General features: G+C 34.3%; 1 protein-coding gene across 6 annotated transcripts in view; it reads right to left on the bottom strand.

The window, feature by feature from the left end:
• The window catches only part of LOC143348577 (endoplasmic reticulum aminopeptidase 1), a 44,247-nt gene extending 25,051 nt beyond the window's left edge, over positions 1–19,196 (bottom strand). For 2 of the 6 annotated variants that reach the window (XM_076778976.1, XM_076779016.1), the window contains exons 1-2: positions 18,769–19,195; positions 8,873–9,724 (exon numbers count right to left, since the gene is read on the bottom strand). In XM_076778976.1, coding sequence (XP_076635091.1) covers positions 8,873–9,002 — 130 coding nt within the window. In that variant the 5' untranslated portion in view covers positions 9,003–9,724; positions 18,769–19,195. Of the gene's footprint in view, positions 1–301; positions 1,246–8,872; positions 9,725–18,768 lie in introns of those variants that run through there. The other 4 variants (XM_076778987.1, XM_076779008.1, XM_076779025.1 and 1 more) reach the window with 4 other exon arrangements.
• Positions 19,197–19,419: the final 223 nt, after the last annotated feature.

Here is a 19,419-nt window from a genome sequence, read left to right as displayed (position 1 = left end):
CGTATAGTCTATTCGCAGCCCGGAGGGTTGTAAGTGGGGCATCTGGTCGAACGATTTCAAAGGAAAAGGAGAGAATCGCGCGTGACAAAAAGAGATGGAAAGATAGAAAAATAAGACGGAAGGAGGAAATGATAAAACGAAACGATGTCAAACGATGTTTCGCACCGCGCGTGTAAACGGAAGGGGTAGGATGGGAAACATAGAGGTCAAGAGAGGCGCTAAAACAATACTGGACGAAAGAGAATCGGGACGTGCTGGCAAACCCCCCTAACAATTAACCTAGTTCTTAGAGGTGTCTCACCTGTCAAAAAAGCAACGTCATCCACATCTTGCTCGCTCATCGCGAAACAATTCGGCGGAGGTCTCCGACGAACGATTTCTTTTACCTGACCGTCGTTCGTAGCATATAAAATCTTTATCAGGGGTTCTCTCTGTTCAGCCAGAATTTGGGCGGCCGTACTCGTGGTTACCTGTCTCGCCTAACGGTTTACTTTGGTTGACGGTGCGTTGTTTTGTATGCCAAGGTCACGGAATCACCGAGCAGAATCGATTAAAATTTACCTGTACTCGCACGGGGCCTCGGGGGCTCGATTCAAGGCTCAAACTCCCTCGCGGTCTCGCCTTAGTTACTTTCCCCCTTTCCGATTTTCTGGGTCGTTCAAAATTTTATCGGCGGGACGTAGCCTGATCGAGAACTTATGACCACGGTGCTGTCGAGACCACCGATCACGAATACAACCACGGACACAGGCACAGGAACAAGCACGAACAGGAGCACGAGTACGACTACGGCCACATAGACGGCCACGACCACAACCACGGGCACAAGCACAAGCAGGAGCCCGAGAACGAGCGCGATCAACGAGATCCCGAGGACTCTCAACAACGTGACGACGTACAAGCTTACAAAGACACCAAACGGCTCGACAACGCCGACAAGTCTATAACTCGCGACGTGCCTTGACATTTCATTAGCATTAAAGCGTAGATATAGCGACCGTGGAGTTAGACAGACATGGCGACTTTCTAAACCCCTTTGGTGGCGAATTGCTTTACGGGGTTGGATTTGCAACCCTCGCCACACCGTACTCCGTTTCGCCTCGCCTTGCAGCGAAGGTGGTTAGCTTTACAGTGGCGCCATCCGTGACCCACCCTTTATAGTGACTGATACGGTCGACTTGCCGCTCCATTTCTACATCGGGGTTGGTAAGAAAACTTTCTACTTATGTAATTGTACACGTTTCCACAAACCCCTGGCAAATTTCAAACGGAAGCGTTATTATCAAATTACTGAATAAAAATAGAAAATATTTTTCAGTTATCGATCGACTGCAGATGTTTATGCGTTTGTGGAATATTTTTATTCCCAAAAAACATTTAGAATGCACTTAATATGCAAAAATATAAGGCATATTTAAAGTAAGCGACGAATTATTATACTTAGGGGTTGAAACAACCCTCTACAAAGTTCCCATTACGTAATTTCTATTAATAGAAATATGAATTTTCATAAAGATCTGCAGTCCAGTTATTAAATACAGTTATGTGTAATTGTTACGTGATGGGATACTAAAAGGGACTCGATTTAGAGTAAATAACTATGAAATGTGAGAAACTTTCATAGATTGTCAGAAAGTTACCAGAGAAAACACAATATGTTACGTGGAATTAAATTTTCGATCGGACGTATTAATATAGAAACGAAGAATATTCATGTTTTTCAGTTAATAATAGACTGTGGATGTTTATGCGTTTATGGGACATTTTTATTCCCAAAAAACATTTAGAATGCACTTAATATGCAAAAATATAAGGCATACTTAAAGTAAGCGACGAATTATTATACTTAGGGGTTGAGACAACCCTCTACAAAGTTCCCATTTCGTCAATTCTATTAATAGAAATATGAATTTTCATAAAGATCTGCAGTCCAGTTATTAAATACAGTTATGTGTAATTGTTACGTGATGGGATACTAAAAGGGACTCGATTTAGAGTAAATAACTATGAAATGTGAGAAACTTTCATAGATTGTCAGAAAGTTACCAGAGAAAACACAATATGTTACGTAGAATTAAATTTTCGATCGGACGTATTAATATAGAAACGAAGAATATTCATGTTTTTCAGTTAATAATAGACTGTGGATGTTTAGGCGTTTATGGGACATTTTTATTCCCAAATAACATTTAGAATGCACTTAATGTCCGAAAATATGAAGCATACTTAAAGTAAGATACGAATTATTATACTTAGGGGTTGAAACAACCCTCTTCAAAGTTCCCATTACGTAATTTCTATTAATAGAAATATGAATTTTCATAAAGATCTGCAGTCCAGTTATTAAATACAGTTACGTGTAATTGTTACGTGAAGGGATACTAAAAGGGACTCGATTTAGAGTAAATAACTATGAAATGTGAGAAACTTTCATTCTTCGTCAGAAAGCAAACAGAAGAATATTCATGTTTTTCAGTTATCGATTTACTGCAAATGTTTATGCGTTTATGGGAAAATTCTAAACAAAAATTCAGATTGCACTTAATATGCAAAAATATAAGGCATACTTAAAGTAAGCGACGAATTATTATACTTAGGGGTTGAGACAACCCTCTACAAAGTTCCCATTTCGTCAATTCTATTAATAGAAATATGAATTTTCATAAAGATCTGCAGTCCAGTTATTAAATACAGTTACGTGTAATTGTTACGTGAAGGGATACTAAAAGGGACTCGATTTAGAGTAAATAACTATGAAATATGAGAAACTTTCATTCTTCTTCAGAAAACAACCAGGGTAAACACAAAATATTACGTGAAATGGAATTTTCGATCGAACGTATTAATATAAAATTTACGAAAAATATTCATGTTTTTCAATTATTAAATATCATTGCATATCATTATCACGTGATGGGATACTAAAGGAGACTCGATTTAAAGCACATAACTATGAAATGTGAGAAACTTTCATTCTTCATCAGAAAGCAACGAGGAAAAATACAGAATGTTATTTGAAATGAAATTTTCGATCGAATGTCTTAATATAAAACTTACGAAGAATGTTTCTCAGTTACAAAGTATTATAAAAATAAAGCCCAAGTTCAATACCAGCGTATACTATCTAACTTTAAGGAAATTGTTTAACGTTTGCAATAGGACGAACAAGATGCAAACGAGGACCGCATCGTGGAAGAGGTTGACAAGATTCTGCATTAATTTGCAAATAGTAAAACAAATCGATATTGAAGAATTGTTTTTTGTAATTTAAAGTCGTCTATTTATACCCGTAAAAAATTCAATCCAAAGTAACCAATAATTTTGTTAAAAAGAATTGATAAATATCAGTTACTTTTAAAACTGTTGTACGATAATCCCTCCTTAATATTGTTGTTTTTGCTGTTGCAAAAAATCTTTTACTATTTTGTCACAATGGCAATTGGCATTATCATGTTAGAAAATAAAGTGTGAAGTATCTCCAAACCAGTTCTCGATATCAGAAATTAAAAAATATCGAATGTGAATATCCAGTTTTGCATTAATATTGCAACACACGATACATAATTTTCCTCCTCCTTTTCTCGATTGCATTAAAATGCGAGTTTCGAAGGAAAACTACAGCCACAGAAACAGTAAAAAAAATTTGTGAATATATGGAAGAAATACTGTAATGATTTGCACGTGTCAAAAGTGGTTTCAAAACTTCCGGTCTGGAAAGTTTGATTCAGAAAATCACATTCTCGCAAAAGTGATAGATGAAAATAATTTACTGGTGACAATTGCCACAAATCGTTGAAGTACGATTAAAGAACTTGCATCGAAGGTTAATATTTCTCAAACATGTGTCATTAAAATTCTTCATCGCCTTGGAATAACTTCGCAATTTGATATTTGGGTGATTGAGCGAAAAAAACAAGTTGGATCGTCTATCGAAATGAGTTTCATTCATCAACCCTGAATCAAATCGTTACGTACGATGAAATATGGATATTTTCTAACAATGATACTCGAAGGAGACAATGGTGCAATCCAGGCGAACACCTGAACCTATCGCAAAGAAAAATTTGCAGTCAAAGAAGCTAATGCTTTGTGTATAATAATTTATTATGAACTTTTGCCACCAAAGCAGATCATTAACTGAGAAGTTTATTCTCAACAATCGCAACAAACGATAATGTTTAACGATAAATCGACTATATTTCGTCGATAGAAAACGAGTCGTGTTCTATCAGGACAATGTGAAACAAAATGAAGGACATAAATTGGAAAATTATGGAACATCCCCCACACTCGATCGATTTAGTTACAAAATTATCTAAAGGGAAAAAGCTTCATTGAAGAAACCACCTTTCAAGAATATCACTCGTCAAAACCACAAAAACTTTACGAGAATGGTATTAAAAACTCGTGGAGATTATGTCACTGATTAAATAAATCACTTTCTATAAAAACAGTAGATCTAATAGAATGAGAAGAAAACTAGGATTATGTGAAAAGACTGCATAGTTCCATTCTTACACATAAAAAGATTAAAAATTAATCCAAAAATAATCCCTTTTGCGTACTTCAATTCTTTGGTATATCCAGCATTTGTATTTTCGTTTAGAAAAGGATGACATCTTGTTCCAGTTTTTAGAATAACCTTGTATGTTATCTTACATCCACATTAATATTAATTTTTTTTATCAAATAAAGTAACCATGAAAATATTTCCAGATTGGTCAAGTTTACGCGATATTTCAGCAGATACTAATTTCGATTCTGACAATCTAGATAGTACAGGAGCATTTATAAATGTCTGAACTTTTGAACTTCTGACCTTTTCCATTTCAACGTAGGTTTGTTTCTGCCTTAAACGGCGATCTGCTTTTCGATAAAAGTTATTCTAATACTTGGGGCTTTTATGCCATCCGCAAAAATTGGAGAACATAATTTTCTTCGTGGATTGCACGTATGCTACGTATAGTAAACTATATAACGGAGGAAGTGAGTATGTTTAACGATTCTATATGCACAAAAGCATTTATAAAAAAATCAAATGTTTCGCGTTGACTCGAATTTAAAAAGAAGTGACATATGCGATGATGTGATACTATTTAATGACTTTCAAGAGAAATTATCAGGCTCAGGAATAATTTTTGCATTCAAATTCATAGATATACTAAAGATTCGTTTTTTCGAAGAGTAAAATAAGATAAGGATGATAAAGAAAAATATTAATTTTATACAAAGATATTTATTTGTCGTCGAAATTGATCTTCCGAAAAAACATTGTTTTGGTGTTGTCAAGATTCTGGACGCTTGAAGCATCTGAAAAAGAATGGTGCAGCATATTAATCACTACCAACGTCGCTATAGTCCGATCGTGAATTTTTGCAAACTAATTGTTTACGGCTGCCGTTAACTTTTCCACCCCAAATAACTCGTAAGGTATGGATTTTGTAAAATAGTGTTTTGTATAAATATTTTGCATATTGTTTTACCACGTGTGCAGCGTGTCAACTATTACGTATTAATATTGTAATTAATTTATAATTAAATTAAACCGATTATATCAACGGCGTAGTCAAAATTTTGTTTAGAAAGGGTAAATGAATAATACTTGTTCTCATTCTTTTATGTCACACTATTCGACCATTTATTTCGAAAGGAAATTGAATTTAAAATTTATATATTTATAAATAGCTAGGAGAGGGCAAGTGCCCTGTTTGCTCCACCCTCTGACAACCCCCCCTTGAGTTGTTTCGCTTCACGCGACTATAGTTAGGTTAATATAAGATTGATCTCTGGTGGATATCTGTGAAAAGAGCAGTGAAAACATTCTTTTTATAAACATAGCGTCCTCGGAATTATTTTTGTAGTGCTGGGAAACGTACGTCGAAAATAAATTTAGATGGCGTTCCAAAATCGTATGTCACGACCAGTGTGATTCTACACCTCTGGATCGTTGGAGATCTATTAACAATTCTGTCTATAATATTGTCCTCTATTGATTTTTTCATAATTTTATCATATTCTACTAATTATAATTAATAAAAATTTCATAGAAATCATATACTGTAACATATCATTCTCTTAAAAAATTATATTAAAGCTTTATTAATTTATAAATATACATTCATCATATTTTAAAGAGACAACTGAGATTCAAAGAATGAAATGAATTAAATCCTGGATTTTTGGATAAAATATGAAACAATTTAAAAATGAGACTACAAGTGTATTTAACAAACGTTGGTTCTCATATAGAACCAGGAACACAAGCACGTTTGTTAAAAGGCATTGAAGAAAACGATTCTGTCTTATGGATACAAAATAGAAACATCCAATTTGAGTTAAGATAAAATTAAAAGCAAGGAATTATTTTAAAAAAGAATGTTCTCAATTTTTAGGTTCGACACTTGTACACACGAAGACTATTACAGAGTCGACATTAACAATCCAGTTTTTTCTTTAAAATGTGAGAAAAGTAAATTTATAAATTAATAAAACTTTAATATAATTTTTTAAATTAACTACATCTCCACCAATACAGAAGTATAAAATCATACTGTGATGATCGTGACGTATAATTTTGATACGCCCTATACATGCACGGAGAGACTCAGAAATAGACGATCGCACTTCAGAGGTAGAATCTACACACTAAAGTAAGAGAAAAATGTCATATGACTGCATGCCCTACGTACACCTTAGTTTTCGAGTTATGGAGTATCAAAGAAAAAGTTCATCTCATGGGTCGACACACGTTACTGCAAACCTCAACAAACAACCAAAAGTTTACGTTAATATGTATAGAGGAACCGTGAAAAACAGTCTTTTGTGGAAACATACTTTCTCTCAACTCTACTAAATGGGAATTTAAACAAGGGCGAAATGTCTATTTCACCTTGGAGCCAACGAAACGAAAGAATGGCCTTAGAACTTACATAGCTGTGGAACAGAATCGAACGTACATACTTCATTGATTTTGTTATATTTATACAAATTGTATACCTAAAATAAAGCAAGAAAACGAGTAAAACTTATGGGACAATCTTAATCTGTGCGAGAAATGTAACGAGATAGGAACTTTTATCTCAAAATCTGAAGAAAACTCAAGACACGTGTTCGGGCACAAAGCATTTAAAATGGCGTCACTAACAATAAGTACAAACTGTTGAGTATCTTTCGATAATGCACGTTTTCAGCTAAGTCCTGTACATCTAAGGAATTTAATAGAAAATAAATAAACTTCTTAAATCGTGATAAATTATACAAACAGGCAATCAAGGATAAATTATTCTTGGAGAAGCACGTGCTCTATGCAATACCTAACCTCATAATCTCATAATAAAACGATAATAGGTGAAAAATTATAATATCCTACGATCCTAGCGCCTTCTTTAGTAGATAATTTACCGACCTAGGTACAGCTAAGCAATGGCGGACAGAGACCCAGACCTTACATTACCAGAAGTTATGATTTTTTAAATATACACAACGAATTCGGGGAAACATTTCTGGCCACACATTATATTTCCGGGAAAGAATTTTTTTCTCAAAAATGTGTAGGATTTCGAGGGTATGTGTATTCGTAAAAAATGATTACTTGATCCCCGCAAATGAAAATAATTTTTTCAGAATGATTTGAAATTTTTTTATCGAAAAATTTCTGCACCTACCCTGTCGACTTTTCTTAAAAATTCATTTTTCATTTTCAATTAATTTGTTTGACGCTGTACAGAAATGTTATTTAATACTTTTTTGTAGGTATCGATGAGCTCTACTTCGATAATAAATTTCAATCAAATATACTCACTATTGTAGGAATTATGGTCGTTTGAAAATTGGACCATTTTTATGAGGGTTTTCTATCTTTACGGGGACAAGGAACAACTTTTCCAATATTCTTAAAATTTCTACATATTCTTGACTAAAATACGCGTTGTTTGCATTTTGAAACAATAAAATCCTTCAATCCGTTCAGAAGTTATGACTTTTTCAATATATGCATGAAATTTCATTCATGATCAGACATTGTATTTCCGGTAAAGAATTTTTTTCTCGAAAGTGCGTAGGATTTCGGGGGTATGTCTATTCACCAAAAATAATTGTAATTAACCCCCCTAGCTAAAACTAATTTTTTTAGAACGATTTGAAATTTTTTAATTTCATCAGAAATTTGTCCACTTACTGAATTTTTTTCTCGAAACTGGTTAAGATTTCGGGGTTATGTCTGTGTACTAAAAATTATTGCAATTGACCCCCTTAGCTAAAAATAATTTTCTCAGAATGATTTGAAATTCTTTGAAATTGTTAAGGAACAACTTTTTGATCATTCTTAGAATTTCTAAACATTCTTCACTAAAATACACATTGTTTGCATTTTGAAATATTAAAATCCTCCAATCCGTTCACGAGTTATTGAATTACCATTGAAATATAGCAATCTATAAATTGAAACATTAGTTCTCAGTTAGTCCAATCAAAGAAAGACAGACTTAGAACTATTATAAAAGCAAACGGTGAGTCAACTTCCTATTAAAACTTTCAACTATTTAATTTAAGTAACTATTAAACGTTCAAATACTGTTGGGCGCCACTTCTGGTACGTATTTACAGTAAATATGTAGAATTATATTCTAATTCCATTTACGTAGTCTTAGAACCCATCCCTTGTTACACATGTCATATCATATCAAATGCTTTGGTTTACCGTACATATGTCATTAATTAAATGTTATAAATGTAAACGTCAATACATTTTGGATTTTGCAGTTAGTTCTGACAACATTATCGATAGTAACTCAACTTCTTATTCCTCTTCGCGAAGAAAGCAGTAGATGCATTTGCGGTATACATAAATTCCAAATTAAAATTGTTAACTTACCTGAGTTTGCCGGTACCTCGGTGGTGTTGGCAGTTCCGTTTTGCCCAGGACTTCTCGAACTCGAGGTTCTACCTAGAGGCTCCATGCGGATCACCTCGCTACTTTCTCGCGTCGACGTTCCCCCTAGCATTCTGTATTTATCCCTCTGCCTGCGTTTTTATTCCGTAGCCTCGTGGTCCTTTGAACAGTAGACGCGTGCTTCCTCTAATCCCTATTTTTCGCAACCGAATGCGAATTACATTCTTCTACGTTGATACTTTCGGAGAACGGTACACTTTTGAGTCCCTTTTTCTCATTCGTATCGACCGCTCGATAAGTTCCTATACGACACGTAATTCCTATTCGACGGTTTGTCGAAACCTTCCATTATTTTACACGGTGCTTGTAACCGAGCCACGTCTAACGCGAATCGATCTTCCACCTTCGGTGCTATCTAATTTAATTTCAGATATTCTACGTCAGTGGTCCCCGTCGCGATGCGTCGACGAATAATGTAAAAGAAAATTGTCGGATTCGCCGTTGTTACAAATATATTTCGTTGAACGATTCGTATAAAAGTCACGGTCGACGATAAAAAATGTATTAATTAACGTCGAGTCAGTTTACGGTTGTGCTCGAAACGACATGCCCCGCTACTGTTTCGTAAACTGTATCTAATTATTTAAAAAAACTTAACAATACGTGTCGGTGTTTTAAATAAATATAGCACTTGGTATAATCGGGACATTACGCGTGTCTTATTTTTGTAAACAGCTAACTACAGTCCCTTTCTACTTCAGTCATCGACGATGCATTACTAATTCCTTTGTAATGTCGCAAAGTACTTTCTCGATGCACCGTCCGATATTCTACCTGGAACAGAATATCATCCCATGTAAATACAATATACTTCGAGGGTAATAGAATATTTAAAAATATGGTAAACTAATGAAATTCCATTTAAAATTGCTTTTGTAATATTTACTGTCCGATGTTGCTAAAGACGCAAACAAATCAACAATTCTAGAGTAATAATGTGCAATATCAAAAATATATTCTCTTCAACCAGTAATTGAATTTAATTTTTTTAACACCAAATTTATGAACATTGATTGCACGTATTTTTATTGATATACAGGGTGTTCGATCATCCTTGAGAAAAATTTTAATGGCAGATTCTGGAGGCCAAAATAAGACGAAAATCAAGAATATCAATTTCTTGACTGAGGCTTCGTTAAAATTTCAAAACATTCTGAAAAAATTATTTTTGGTTGCGCGGCTCAATTGCAATCATTTTTGGTGAATACACATACCTCCGAAATCCTACTCACTTTCGAGAAAAAAATTTATTACTGAAAATATAATGTCTGACCATAACTGTCTGGTTACCCTGATAAAAAAAATTTCAAATCATTCTGGAAAAATTATTTTCGGTTGTGGGGGTCAACTACAATAATTTTTGGTGAATACATATACACCTGAAATCCTACCCACTTTCGAGAAAAAAATTCGAGTAGATACTGAAATTTTTAGACGAAATTAAAAAATTTCAAATCATACTAAAAAAATTATATTTAGTTACAGGGGTCAATTACAAGCATTTTTGGTGAACAGACTTACCCCCGAAATCCTACCCCCTTTCTAGAAAAAAATTCAGTACAGGCGGAACTTTGAACGTTAATAACTTTTTAACGAAGCCTCCATCGTCAAATTAGTATTCTTGATTTTCGTCTTATTTTGGTTTCTAGAATCTCCCATTAAAATTTTTCCCAGGGGTGGCCAAACACCCTGTGTATTCGTAGCATTATATCAATAAAATTCAATATAAATCGCTGACAAATAATATTTATGAATTCTGTAATTTAAGTATGGAATCTGAAACAGTAAATCTACTGTTAAGTGATATTGTTTGAGTTAGACTTTGAATTGCGATAAATAATCTGTCAGTAAACAAAACGAAGAAACGTGTTTCGAAATAGTCACCTGCGAAGATGTATATTCTAATGAAAAACTGTAATGTCAATCTAAAAAGAAAATAATTTATATAATAATAAGTGTACACAAACAGATGCTAATTATATGTTTACGAAGCAAATAAGTTTTTCTATTTGTGTCTATAATTGAGTTTTATTCAATAGTTCAGCTTTCAGTTTTAATGGCTGTTCAGTCTGAATACTTAATTTATTACAATATACTATGACTTTTGTGTCCATGGTATTGACTGCAATGTATACCGTCTTGTATTTCAAAGTGGTAGCGCAATAACGTATACACTATACAAGGTGACCCACTTCACTTGACAACCTTAAATATCTCTGTTGATATTGGCGGTACGAAGAAATGTCAAAGGATAAAACTGTTCGATTCGAAGGAGAAAATGTTTAGGAAAACATTTTTTCAACGTCGCGTTTTCCCAGGTTTCGAAGTCTGTTTTTTAAATGGAATTACATATTTTTGTCATTATGTTGTTACAGACAATATTTAGAATACAGTAATATGCAACATGATCTTCAAATAATCTACTAAAATACCCACTATTGCTTTCGATGATAATGTTTCGTTTATGGGAAAAAGAATATTTTTCGTAAGTAGCCAAAATTTTTTTTAAACGAAATTGTATATTATTATTGTTGCATAACGTATTGCGTTATCATAGAGCATCGATTACAATACTGCAAAGATAAAAATACGTAATCTCGTTTGGAAGAATGTTCGCGTTAAATTTGAACGTAAACTTCATAAAAATGTTTTCTAAATCGTAATATCTGCCTCCCTTCGAACTAAACATTTTTCTCCTTTGACATTTCTTCGTATCGTTAACAACAATTGAGATATTTAAGGTTGTCACGTTAAGTGGGACACTGCATAAAACCCCATTGATTTTATTGGATTTTTAATTATTCCACATCATGCGCATAATAGGTCAGAGTGATTACACGCTGCACGTTCTGAATATATTCCAGGACGTTATTTTTGTAACAACAGCAAACATATTAATTATAGGCAACTGCGTTTTCTCGCGATGCGCACAGTGCCAAATGAAATAATAATACTGGTGTGCTATACTTGAACCTTAATTACTCGCACCCTTCTTATGCAAGCTCAACATAATACGAAGTTTCCTATCAAATAATGTTTTATTTAAAATTTAACAATACTCAGTGTTTCTTAGCCTTTCAGTTGTAAACTAAAAAGTAGCCTTCCTCTACAAAATCCCTGTTTACTATATTTCGTTGTCAATATCATTTATTACAAGAAAAGAGAACGTTTACTTTGGTGTATCTATTACCGTACTTAAATAATTTTTATAAGCAAATAATAGTAAAATCCTCGAAGATTTAAAGACATTAAAAAAATCAAAAATTATGTAATATCTATGATAAAAATTATGATTTTTCGCGATCAGACACACATTTTGTGCGACACGATATTCCCATAATATACCAGGTGTTCCAAAATGGGTAAGGTAAAAATTCTACATACAAGGGCAAAAGAAAAATGTAGAATAATTTTTAAATTTATCCATATAATGCTTCGTTCTACCGAAAATCGATTTTGAAAACGTGTCGGCCACGCTTGCGTCTTGGACATCACTATAAGTAGAAACAGTGAATAATGAACAGACACGCTAGCTGAATCGCGTTCAATCATTACAAGAATAAATATTGAATAACCTCTTGCTTAGATGCACCACTCATACTGGTGCAGACTGTATGTATGCACATGTATGTGTGTGTGTGTGTATATATATAGGTGAATGGATTTAACCACCTGCGCTGGCACTGATTCGCGGATACGTGCGATTAAACCGTACACAGGAATCGAAGCATAATCTTCCGCTAAGAATATTTCTTGTACATATTTTACACAAATGTTTACAATAAAAGTCTTTGTTATTAATTTTTCACAAAACGATACACTTCTAAACAATTTGTAATACGTAACAAGACGTTTATTGCATTTTCAGGTAATTGCATTGCTGTTTTTGTTTCTCGAACTTTGCACCTTTTTTTAGTTTTTGTGGATGAAATACTTTCAGGAAAATGGCTGAATGATATCATTGACTTCACAGTCGCTTTTCATTTTGAAATATAGATAGAAATACTGCTTACTCGGAATCAATGAAATTATTTCATTATTTGTATAAATTTATAAATTACATTGCTTTATAAATTATATTGAGCATATAGAAAAGTGAGAAAATATTTCAATAAACGCACGTATCTCTATGAATGCATCCCACTTCTGCAATAAACGACCATAAACGTCATTCCAGCGCAAGGTGTTAATAGATAACAGATGATAGAGTCTAATATTGATACGTGCTGGATAACAGATGCTGCCACACTTGATTTTGCATAATAGATTAAAATCCTGCAAAATCTTCTAAACTTATCTTTTCGATGCGATAAATTATGTTTTCGAAAATTTTCTGAGTATCAGCCATTATCTTCTCTGTTCCTTTGTGTAACTTTTCTCGGCGGCAGTGATGCATAAGGTAAAAGCACCCAATATGGAAGCAAGCACTAAATAATAAAAACGATACGTAAAAATAACTTTACCAACTCGGTATATATAAGAATGAATCAATATTTCTTGGATACACTGTTTTCTGGTCCCGATTTTCCTCCATCTTACCTACGTTTCTTCGATTACAATTAAAAAGTAGAGTTTAACAATTTTAATCTATTCTGTATGAAAGTTGAATAATTTTTTTACTTTCTAATAAATTATGGAAATATGAAGCACATTTCGATCGAAAACAATTTAAGTCTTGCTAGACAATATTAGACACCTTTACCCTATATCAAAGTGCTTGCTACGGGATAGAGAAGCATCGCTAACTGCAAGTTATATTGTATCCTGATTATCACAGAGTATTTTAATGGGCCAGGCTTTTAGCTGCGACTACAGTTCTTCTTCCAATTGCTCGAGCCATGGTTCCTTCCTGAATCACTGATTCTGCTAGGGTCAATATACCTCGGTAATCGATAGAGCAACAGTTTGCTGTTTTCTGCTATTCCACGACAATGAAGCACCCTGAAACAGAAGTACGTAGACCGTGTAGGACCTTCTGCCTCCATTGCAAGTCCAATTCTCAAGCAACCAGTGACGTTCCTGCTGACATATTTGCAGCTGTCCAACGCTGTCATTCAACTTCTTAGATGTGCAGTATAGCAAATAACTGATCCTGTTTCTTGAGCCAAATACAATAAACTTTCGACGAATATTCTTCGATTCTTGCTACCTTCATCAACGTGAATACAAATGACGCGTAAACACCGTGAAAAATTCTACACCTTCAAATAGGTAGACATTTATAAAAATTATTCTTGATCTAGAACTACGAAACTAAATTTTTTATCGTATCGTGTCGCGTAAAAGGAACCATGACACGAAATTTCTTTTGTGACGTTGCCCTCCAATATTTCTCACAGAAATTCGGAATATTTTTATTTACTTTGCATTTGTTCGTAAATAGAATCAGTCTGTGGATCGTTAAAAATTTAATATCATTTTTCAGGAGAACGATCGAGTAGTGATTGTTTTTTCGGCTCTTTTCACCCTCGCTATGAGTAAAGCACGATTTAAAAAAAACTCTGACTTTAAATTTCTAGGTCAACGGTAATATAGCATCAAATATTTTAAAAAATATCCACCAAACCCCGCTGTGATGGTGTTTACAAATCATTTTTATACGTCCTTTAGCCACTTTGCAGTCAGTCATGCTGCACCTTCTTAAGATGTATAAAAAAATCATTTTCTATTGCTATTAGTGTTAAGATTGACAAAAAATAAACTGTTCTTTCCTTTACCAGTAACAAGAAATATTCACTGATACTGTTTTACGCCAGGTATTTAACAATTAAATTTCACAGACAAAGAAAAATACTTTGACAACTTTAAATAAATTGTTTACAAAACCTTTGTTCGTGCAGAATGTTCCCGTTACGTTTATTTCTTGCGAACCTTAAAGCTAATAGAAATAAAGAAAGATTTACAAGAAACTCGTGGCTATCATCACAGTTATGCTCTTCACTGTAAATATGTCTTGTCGTTTTTGAAATTTCTTGTTGCTGTATCAAAATCTTTCAAACCGTAGTTTTTAGTTTGCCCTGAACCATTTCCGTGATTATCACGTCATTATAAAGTAGTAGTGAGTCGTCAACGTCCATAGACATGGATATCCTTTTCTTCTCCCATGCTATAGTGTACACATGGATCTAATTTTGAACGGTTCAGACCTAATTCTTTTAAGGCCAAGTATAACTTCATACTCCATTGTCTACTTGCCTGCTACAAGCAACGTATGTATGAGTTTAACCTGGACAGTAGTTAATCAGCGTCGCACATGTATTTCCTGATCGATTTCTCCTTGGTGGAAAGCCGTCACCGTATTCATCCGGTCAATCCTTGAATCGTGCTCTGTCGCTAAAGCGATTAAATGCTTGAGAGAAGAGTAACGGACAACAGGTGAAAATACCTCGGTGTAATGTACTCTCATTGTTTACTCGCAGTAATGTACTCTCATTGTCGCTCTCGTACTCTTTAATTAAGATTCTAGCTTCGTATTTTAATAATGCATCACGAGTGTCCCTTTTTGACTTTTTTCTATGATCAGAATCCATGTATTGTTTTTTATCGATAACTTATATTCCTTCTCGCTATACTCTTTCATTCTTTGTACTCTGAACTTGCTATTTAACGCTTCTTGGATCATTATCTACAACTGGTTTATCACGATATAGGTAAGTTTTTTCTGAAACCGTGACACGCTTAGAAAGTATACAGTAGCACCTCTCTTGTCAGAAACACCGTTACATAAACGTTCTACTATGAATAATTATAAACGCAAACACTTTTTCTACTTTTTAACTTCGAGAATTCCAAGATAGTTTTGCACGTAAGCAGCTTTTCCTTTTCATTTGGGTGTACGAACTGTCTGCTCAATATTAGAAAACAATAAGACTGAATATTTATAAACTTAGTTACTGTTCGTAGCTCATTAAACACGATTTCGTTCTTTTGTCAAATTTATTTGGTAGAATAGTATTACTACGAGTATCTGAAATTATTTGTTTTTATTACATTTCCACCTTTTGTTTGTATTTTACGTAATTAGAACCGTAGAAGGGTATTCGACTGCTTAAATTTTAGTCGAAGAATGCATATTTGTTGTTTATCAGTGTTGTCGAGTGTATCTATCGCTGCAATTTGTGGCATGTTAAAGTAATTGCATGAATTTCGTTATTAGTTACGAAATACGAACGAGTAATAATGTCAATTGTGGGGACAATTAGTTACACCCACTGCATCTTTCTGATGGTTTCGAAGATTGGCATTGAATAGTGGCTCCAGTGCCATTTATAAATACAATGTTACGTAAGGAAAAGCTATGCATGCAAACGAACAGAGGTTACAAGAAAATGGTCTTTAATTTCCGGACATACTCAATGATAAGCGTATTCAAACTCACCTGGGACTACGTAATATTCCGTGCTAGGCACTATAATGTGTTCTATGTGTTTAGGATACGATTCAACGTTCGAATAATTCATAAACACACATAAATATTATTGTTAACATAGAGTTAAGCTTTCAGACTTATATTTTAACGAAGTCTGACTGTTATTAAAATAAAAATTATGAATAGAATATGTTTAGAAATAACAAATTATTTACTCCGATCTGAGATTTTGTCTAAAATCAGAAATTCCTACTATAAGACTGATCATCAAATTGAAAACAATTGTTTTCTTTACGATTAATGTAGTTTCTGATTTATTTATACAGGGTGTTCGGCTCCCCTGGGAAAAATTTTAATGGAAAATTCTAGAGGCAAAAATAAGACGAAAATCAAGAATACTAATTTGTCGATGGAGGCTTCGTTAAAAAGTTATTAACGTTCAAAGTTCCGCCTGTACTGAATTTTTTTCTGGAAAGGGGGTAGGATTTCGGGGGTAGGTCTGTTCACCAAAAATACTTGTAATTGACCCCTGTAACTAAATATAATTTTTTTAGTATGATTTGAAATTTTTTAATTTCGTCTAAATATTTCAGTACCTACTCGAATTTTTTTCTCGAAAGTGGGTAGGATTTCAGGGGTATATGTATTCACCAAAAATTATTGTAATTGACCCCCGCAACCGAAAATAATTTTTCCAGAATGATTTGAAATTTTTTTTTTATCAGGAAAACCAGACAGTTATGGTCAGACATTATATTTTCGGTAATGAATTTTTTTCTCGAAAGTGAGTAGGATTTCGGGGGTATGTGTATTCACCAAAAATTATTGTAATTGACTCCTGCAACCGAAAATAATTTTTTCAGAATGATTTGAAATTTTTTAATTTAATTTTTTAATAACTTTTTAATGAAGCCTCAGTCAAGAAATTGATATTCTTCATTTTCGTCTTATTTTGGCCTCTAGAATCTCCTATTAAAATTGTTCCCATGGGTGGCCGAACACCCTGTATATACTAAGGTAAGAAAGAACGGAAAACAAAATTATTTGATTATCGTTTGAGAAATATAATTCATTTAATTGAAGTACGGTAGACTAAAGTATGCACATATAAAACACATTTTTTTCTAGTTTGTCACCTGAAGTTTTCATGATATTTTTATGTCTTTGTGAACCCACGACAGATTATAAAATCATAAATTTACTAAAATAATGGGGCTGAAAATACTACGTTTGCATAGTTTTAGTTTCCAGTGATAGTCTGCTTAAATTTCAGATCGCAGAAAAGATCTCTCAAATATAAAATATAAAAGTTGACAGAGCCTTTTTCAAGTATTACAAAATTTTCACTTTAGTTTGCGTTTCAGAAAAGCCAGAGCCAACATTTTAATTTAACTTTCATTTTCATGATTAGAGTCGTAACAGGTATTAGAATTGATTGCTTAAATGAAGAGTATTTCCCATTGACCAGTTATACATTTATAAATACACCAAAAAAGTATTCGTTTCACCGAACAGTCCCACCAATTATTTACAATTAGCCTTACCACGTAATCTAAATATTAATTTTGATATCTCTCGACGAACATTCAACTGCACAAATATATTAACTAAAAATATAATTTTCTTAGGACTTCGTTTCACCGAACAGTTCCATCAATTATTTACAATTAGCCTTACCACGTAATCTAAATATTAATTTTGATATCTCTCGACGAACATTCAACTGCACAAATATATTAACTAAAAATATAATTTTCTTAGGACTTCGTTTCACCGAGCAGTTCAATCAATTATTTACAATTAGCCTTACCGCGTAATTTAAATATTAATTTTGACATCTCCTAACGAACATTCAACTGCACAAATATATTAACTAAAAATATAATTTTCTTAGGACTGTATCGTGTATATTTACGCGGAATAAGATCGTTGTTCGTATTCGATCGAATTTGGATGTCCGACAAATTTAACAGTTTTTCTACTTTCTATAATTTTCTACGCACGGTAAACGTCCAACGAAACTAAGCAGACGTTCTCTCGTTCGATGAGACAAATTTTCGAGAAAACGAGAAAGAATATGTAATATTTAGTACGATTCTAGTTCTTCGGGCTACATAGGTAACACATTTGTCTGCGCGTGTGATACACGAACGGTACATCGTGATAGAACGTTGACCCTGCCCAGTCTCGCGGTCGAGAAATCCCTCCAAATGAACGAACGCAGTAAAATACAAAGTTTCAGAACGAACACAGATACGTAACGTCTACAAATACGTTTCTTGCTTGCATACACGCTACTCTGACAGTCTAAATAATATATTTGCTAGATTATCGATGCGAGGAAACGTAAAGCGTAATCGATAAGAATTTCCAATTCGGAAGAAAATAGTCTACAACGATAGAAATACAGGAGGCTCGTAGGGATGGGGTGGTATGTTCAAAAACTGACCTTTTCCGGACCACAGAAAACGCGAACACTCGGCTAAACACGCCAGAATTAATTGCTTCATCGAGGATGAAATCCGACGGGTGTATTCGTGTACGTGATCCAACGTTTTCCCACGTTCGTGGGTTGTTTTTACGATTTTGCCTCCGTAGGAAGGAGCGGTAGAAACGCGAGGAGCCGGCGCCTCGCCAAGCCTACTCAAACATCGTGTTGGATCGAGCGAGGCGTAGAAAACACGGCGTACCGTGTCTATTCTCGTAACTGCACGGTCCGCGACCGCATCAAACTTTCCGTAATTCAAGTTAGAAAACTGGGATTTACTTGCACGAAAAGAATCACCATCGTTCATGTGAGCAGCCGAACGGTGAGAATGGCACTGAGGGGAGTTTGAGAATCGAGCGTGGCTAAATTTCCGGACGCAGGGAGGCGCGGCGGTCAGGATCAGCCACAGGTTGCGCCCGCCTCGTACACGCAGGCCGGGCATCTGGGCTGATCACGAAACGGGGAGGACACTCTCTCCGCCGAAGCGACAGAAAGAGAAATCGATTAACTTAACATCTAGAACCATAGACGATCTTTCTCGACATTCACGGCCGAAGTACAGCGATTTCGATCGGTTTTCGACGCCAAAATGCAATAAGCAATTGCGGCAAA

Source organism: Colletes latitarsis, chromosome 2 (assembly GCF_051014445.1).
Source record: "Colletes latitarsis isolate SP2378_abdomen chromosome 2, iyColLati1, whole genome shotgun sequence".
In the NCBI taxonomy this organism is placed as follows: domain Eukaryota; kingdom Metazoa; phylum Arthropoda; class Insecta; order Hymenoptera; family Colletidae; genus Colletes; species Colletes latitarsis.
Note: the sequence above shows the minus strand (reverse complement) of the source record. Positions and strands in the feature narration are given on the sequence as shown.